At 53.9% G+C, this 6,418-nt stretch overlaps 1 protein-coding gene across 5 annotated transcripts in view; it reads left to right on the top strand.

Moving 5' to 3' along the window:
- CSRNP1 (cysteine and serine rich nuclear protein 1) overlaps positions 1–4,725 on the top strand; it is a 12,488-nt gene extending 7,763 nt beyond the window's left edge. For all 5 annotated transcript variants that reach the window (XM_061127825.1, XM_061127824.1, XM_061127823.1 and 2 more), the window contains exons 3-5: positions 1,424–1,683; positions 2,185–2,499; positions 2,595–4,725. In XM_061127825.1, coding sequence (XP_060983808.1) covers positions 1,424–1,683; positions 2,185–2,499; positions 2,595–3,575 — 1,556 coding nt within the window. In that variant the 3' untranslated portion in view covers positions 3,576–4,725. The remainder of the gene's footprint in view (positions 1–1,423; positions 1,684–2,184; positions 2,500–2,594) is intronic.
- The last annotated feature ends 1,693 nt before the right edge of the window (positions 4,726–6,418 follow it).

The raw sequence follows: 6,418 nt of genomic DNA, 5'->3' as shown, positions 1-6,418 counted from the left end.
AAATCTAATCATATAAATTTACCAGATGACTATGTCAGAGGAGGAAAAATATGAGAGCTGCTGTTTGATAACATGTAATATTCCTTCTGGCAAAAGGAGAAGAAGACAGCAGAGCATGAGATGGTTAGATAGCATCACTGACTCAGTGGACATGAATTTGAGCAAACTCCAGGAGACAGTGAAGGACAGGGAAGCTTGGCGTATTGCAGTCCATGGAATTGCAAAGAACTGGACACGGCTTAGTGACTGAACAGCAACTACAACAACAATATTCCTTCTAGATAAGACCCTTAGTGTGATAAGAATAAGTAAATATCATACCCTAAATGATAAAAAATACATGTTTCAAAACCTGGTATTAGGATTGATGAGGAAACACTGGAAACAGTCCCACTAAGTCAGGAACAAGCTGGGGGCACTGTCTGTCACCACTGTTTGTTAACATCATTCAGGAAGTGCTAGCCAATTCAGTTAGCAAAGAAAATGAGAATTAAATACACTTGATTAGAACAGGCAAAATTGCCATGATTTGCAGGTAGTCGACTACATGACAAATTCAAGAATAGGTATATAGAAAACCTATTAGGAGGGAATTCACTCAGGTAGCTGGGTACAAAATTAATATTGATATTAATATATTAAGTCTAAACATACAGCATCGCCAAGGTTTGATTATTTTATTGTAACTTCTTATGGTCCAAACTAATAAAATCAGTAGTATACAAGTATATGTATTGAATATGCCAATACATAGGTTAGTAATTGACCTACTTAATAACTTATAAAGGGTAGTAGACCTTCCTAAGCTTGTTGCAAAATGCAGAAGTGATAAGGGAAAAGCTCAATATACTTTTGATTTCATAAACCTTAGAAATTATTTTGTAAAACCTCACAAGCAAAAATAAAGAACTAAAGTATTTCTACAGATAGGTTAGACTGGTGATTAACATCTAATATATATACAAAGCTCTTAGAAATCAATACTTTTAAGAACTATAGAGGGACTTACGTGGTGGTCCAGTGGTAAAAATAGCTTCCACTGCAGGGGCACACGTTCAGTTCCTGGTCTGAAACTAAGATCCTGCATGCCTTGCAGCACAGCAACCCCCACACCCCCCCAAAAAAGAATTTTAGAAAACGATGAAGGGGACCTGTAAATGGCTTCTAACGGTGGGAAAGATATTTAATCTTAACACATGCTCTCGTTTGGACCAGTAAATAACAATGAGCCAGTGTCGACACGGGGTGATGTTGGACTTTTACCAGCGCCAGTGTCAGCCAGGCTGGCTCCTAAACTCAGATCCATTTCTCTTCTGGGTGGGGTGGGAGGGTTGTGAGCAGAGATGGTTCAGCATCACTTCCCAGGGGTCAGGCCCTGCTTCACGGAGAACTAACGCCTGCCCCTCCCCTGCCTGTCTTCCAGCCCTGTCCATTCTGAAGCGGGCTCCCCGGAAGCGCCGAGGCCGAGTGGCCTTCGATGGCATCACCGTCTTCTACTTCCCGCGGTGCCAGGGCTTCACCAGCGTGCCCAGCCGTGGCGGCTGCACCCTGGGTATGGCCTCCCGCCACAGTGCCTGCCGCCGCTTCTCCCTGGCCGAGTTTACCCAGGAGCAAGCCCGGGCACGGCAAGAGAAGCTGCGCCTACGCTTGAAGGAGGAGAAGCTGGAGGCGCTGAGATGGAAGGTGGGGAGACCCTCTCCCTGGCCCTCGCCCTCGGGCTGCTCTCAGGTCCTAGCCTTGGGGGGGTTAAGGGTCATGGTGCTTGCCACCTTGCTGCTTGTGTATTTGGGAGGCCCATGGGGCTGACTGGTTTGATGAGAGCCTACTGCTGAATTTTCTGTAGGCAGATGGGCATAGAAGGGCTCCTATTGCAGGGCCAGGGGGCATGGTACCTAAGTCTGCCTGACCTTACTGGGGAGGGGGAGTAGATGGGACATAGGGGTGTCAGTGTATCTGTCTGTCTCAGGGAAGGGGTTTGTCCATGAAGTGGGGAATGATGCAAATAGGAAACCGCTTTCTGAATGCCCTGAGGGTGTGTTCTTGGCTGTCCCATTCACTATGGCACCCACAATGCTCAGCCCAGGGTAAACACTCGGGGGCATTTATTAAGTGACCGATGCTGTGGGGGTTAAGACCGTGATCCATGTCAGCCTCTCACATCCCTCCTCATTTCCCTGGACACAGCTTTCGGAGACTGGGGTGCCCAAGACGGAGGCCAGCCTGCCGCTTACCGTGGATGCTATCGATGATGCCTCTGTGGAGGAGGACTTGGCAGTGGCCATGGCAGGCGGCCGGTTGGAGGAAATGACCTTCCTCCAGCCCTTCCCAGCCCGGAAGCGACGGGCTCTGCTGCGGGCCTCAGGTGTGCGGAGGATCGATCGCGAGGAGAAGCGAGAGCTGCAGGCCCTGCGCCAGTCCCGGGAGGACTGCGGCTGTCACTGTGACAGGGTCTGTGATCCTGAGACCTGCAGCTGCAGCCTGGCAGGCATCAAGTGCCAGGTACTGGGGCTCGGCGGGACTGGGAAGGCAAGCCTGGGTCAGGGACTTCTCCGGGCTCCACCGGATCCTCACTGGCACCTCTGTTTTCTTTACAGATGGATCACACGGCGTTCCCATGTGGTTGCTGCAGGGAGGGTTGTGAGAATCCGAAGGGCCGTGTGGAATTTAATCAGGCTCGAGTTCAGACCCATTTCATTCACACACTCACCCGCCTGCAGCTGGAGCAGGGGGCTGAGAGCCTTGGGGAGCTGGAGGCCCCCGCCCAGGGTGGTGCTCCCAGCCCCGGCGAGCATGTCCTGGCCTCTGCGTTCCCCCTAGCCAAGCCCCCCGTGAGCAGCGAACTGGGAGACAACAGCTGCAGCAGCGACATGACTGATTCGTCCACAGCCTCAGGCACCAGCGAGGCCCCGGATGGCCCTGCCCACCTGACCCTGCCCAGCCCTGGCTTCCAGCCTGGCATGGATGATGATGGCCTGGCTCGTATCCTGAGCTTCAGTGACTCTGAACTAGGTGGACAGGAGGAAGAGGAGGAGGATGGGGGTGTGGGCGGCCTGGACAATCTCAGCTGCTTCCACCCAGCTGACATCTTTGGTACTGGTGACCTCACTGGCCTGGCCAGCTGGACCCACAGCTATTCCAGTTCCAGCCTCACGTCAGGCATCCTGGATGAAAACGCCAACCTGGATGCCAGCTGCTTCCTCAATAGCGGCCTTGAAGGCTTGGGTGAGGGCAGCCTCCCTGGCCCCTTGGTGCCAGCCAGCACAGACGCCGGCCAGAGCAGCTCAGCGGACCTCAGCTTGTCCTCCTGTGACTCCTTCGAGCTGCTCCAGGCCCTGCCAGACTACAGTCTGGGGCCCCACTACACCTCCCGGAAGGTGTCTGACAGTCTGGACCACCTCGAGGCGCCCCACTTCACCTTGCCTGCCTTCTCTCCCCCTGCGGACGCCAGCGCTTGCTTCCTGGAGTCCATCATGGGCTTGACTGAGCCCGCTGCCGAGGCCCTGGCTCCCTTTGTGGATGGCCAGTTGTTTGAGGATACCACCCCGGCATCGCTGGTGGAGCCTGTGCCTGTGTGAGGGTCAGGGTGCCTTTTCCCGGCCCCAAGAACCCTGTTGCTGCTTTGTTGTAATTTGGGGGCTCCCCAAGGTCTGTCTATATGTAATGGTGGGCACTCCTACTAATTTTCATTCGACACTCTGGATTGATTTATTTATTTTTGTAACTTTCTATGCTGAAGGGGGGTTGGGGGGCACTTCCCCTTTCAGTTGCCCGGTCCCCCTATGCCCACACCTTCTCTTCCACATCCATGGCGCATGCCAGGAGTGGGAAGACATGTGGCTTCCCTGGAGCTTTGCAGACTCTTTTTCCACCTTGTATAATGTTCCTAAGCCCACACGAGGCTGAAATCAGCCACCTCTTAGGGTTTCTTCTGCCACCCTGAGACTCATGGGTGACTGGATCCTCTGGACTGTGAAGACTGTAATTTATTTCCCATAATTTATTTGGAGACTAGGTGGCTGGCGAGCAGTGCTGGGGTCGGGGGTGGGGCACAGGCCCCTCCCCACCTCACCCCCCAAGTCCCTCTGCCTGATAGTCCTGCAGCCCTGCCCTTGCTGGGGCTCTGGTGTAGACCAGGTGTGGGTTTGAGCCCTCTGTCTAACGTGGCAGCGGCCCTGCTCTGGATGGCTGAGCAAGTAGGGGCAGGGGCCGGGGCTGGGCTGGGCTGTCCAACTGTGACCAAAACCCTCTTCTGCTCCACACATCCCCCTCTCCTTCCTGTCCTCTGCCCCATCTCTCCCCCTCCTCCCCGCCAAAGGCCGCAGCTTTTATTCCAAGGCCGTAAATGTAGGAGGGGGAAGCAGGAGGCCCAGAGAGGGTAAGGGGCTGCCTCAGGGCCCACAGTAGGCCCTGGACCACTCAGGGCTTTCTGGGCACTGCACTCCAGCCTGGTCCACCTGCTTGCACCCGAAGGCCAGTTGGCCAGGGGTGAGGGGGGCTCGTTATGGCTTTCAGGCCCTTTGTTTGCTGATGTTGGATTTTGCATCATAATTTCTGTATTGTCCCCAAGTATTAGAACTATAATTTATTAATTTTTCTCTGTGTCTGTGCCAAGAATCCCAGGCTCTGGGCCTGCCCTCCTGCCTAGGAGGCCCTGCCAGCCTGCGAGCTTGTGGGAACACCTTGTACCTAAGCTTATAGGTACCAATAAAGAGGCTCTATTTTTAACAGCATGGTCTGCCTTTGTGGAGCTGGGAGCACAGGTACACCTCAGGAGTTGGTGAGGTGGGAGAGGGAAGGGGAGACAGACGCTGCAGGGCAGTATGGACACTGAGGCTGCATCAGGGATAGACATGGGGGACACACAGGACCTCTTTGCAGGCCAGCCAGTCAACTCAGGGACGGGAAGCCAGCCAGAAGAGGCTGGCCAGGCAGATGAAGCCATCTGACGGGTCACCTGGGTGGTGGTGGGGAGCAGCAGCTGAGCAGTCTTTTGGGACCGAGCTGTCTGCTTGGGACAGACACGCACCCACACCAGGCTGTGGCCAGGCCCTGAGGGTGAAGTCATCCCTTCCAGGTGAGGGCGGGCAGTGGCATGTGGCTGGCGCAGGCCTTGTGTGGGACTGAGTGGCAGAGGTCCCCAGGGACTTGAGCACCGGAAGCTGCAAAACATCCATCTGCACCAGCCAGACCTGTCTGACTTGTCCCTGGAAGCCCGGGCCAAAGGCCAGACTAGCAGGCTGCACCCTGCCCCAAGGAGCCCCAGTCTGGGGGCTGGAGGAGCAAGGCTGACCTTGGCTCTAGGAATAATGACTTATACAAGTGCTGGACAGAGGAGCCTAACGTGCTGCAGTCCATGGGGCCACAAAGAGGTGGACACGACTTAGCAACTGAACAACATATAAGTGCTAGGAGGGGGCACCAAAGAGACCTGACTTGGGTTTCCTTTTCCTCGTTCTCATCCTCTGCCTCTGGCCTGTGCTGGGCTCCCCTTATTTCCTCTCTATGGCTTACAGGTTAAGAGTATGCACCCAGAGTGCCAGGGTTTGAAACCCTGCTGTTACACTAACTAGTGAGGTGACTTATGCAAATTACTTCCTGTCTGTGTGCCTGGATGTCCCCCATACTGTCTAATGTTACTCACCTCACAAGCTTGTTCAGCTCATACATAAACCAGCGCTCACAGGAGCGCCTGGAACAGGCAGGTCTCTGGTGTGTATCTGTGACTTACCATTCTGCCTCCCACAGTCTGCCTTCCCATAGTCTGCCTCTATTTCTGTAGGTTTTATCCTCTTCTGCCAGTTCTGTGACCCTCTAGGTATGTGTCTCTTGCCTCGGGACGTGTGGACATGGTCACGCAGTCATATCGTCAGTGCCCGTTAGGGAACTCATGGTTTGGAGTCTGGCCTACAGTGGGGCCGTCTGTCCCCAGAACCAGCTTAGGCAGGGACAGCCAGGTCTTAGGCATCTCAGCGTGGAGTACCCTAGTTCATTAAGTTGCCTTGTGTACCCTGGAAGCCCGACACGCTTGTGATTGCTCCAGTGTGCATGATCCAAAACTTATGTCTCTCCAAGGGTGATGAGGCTGTGCTCAGACCAGCTGGGGGTCTGGGTGGCAGCTCCCCACAGCTCCAATACTCTGGTTGGAAGCCCCTGTAGGTTCCTATCCCACGGCCACAGCCCACAGTTGGACTAAGCTGCCCACTCCTGAGCTAGGGCCACAGCGGTACCTCTCAACATAATCCACCCCTAGAAACTAGCTTGTAAAACAAATCATAATAAAGGCAGCTGGCTTCCCATAGGAATGATGGTGGTAACCTGGGGAAGACGTTCCAGATCATTGACTCATACCAAAAGGCCATGCACGTGATCTTCAGTATGTTATAAAAACAAGGCTAGCAGTTTTGAGGGATGACTTAGG

Source organism: Dama dama, chromosome 24, assembly GCF_033118175.1.
Source record: "Dama dama isolate Ldn47 chromosome 24, ASM3311817v1, whole genome shotgun sequence".
Lineage (NCBI taxonomy): Eukaryota > Metazoa > Chordata > Mammalia > Artiodactyla > Cervidae > Dama > Dama dama.
Note: the sequence above shows the minus strand (reverse complement) of the source record. Positions and strands in the feature narration are given on the sequence as shown.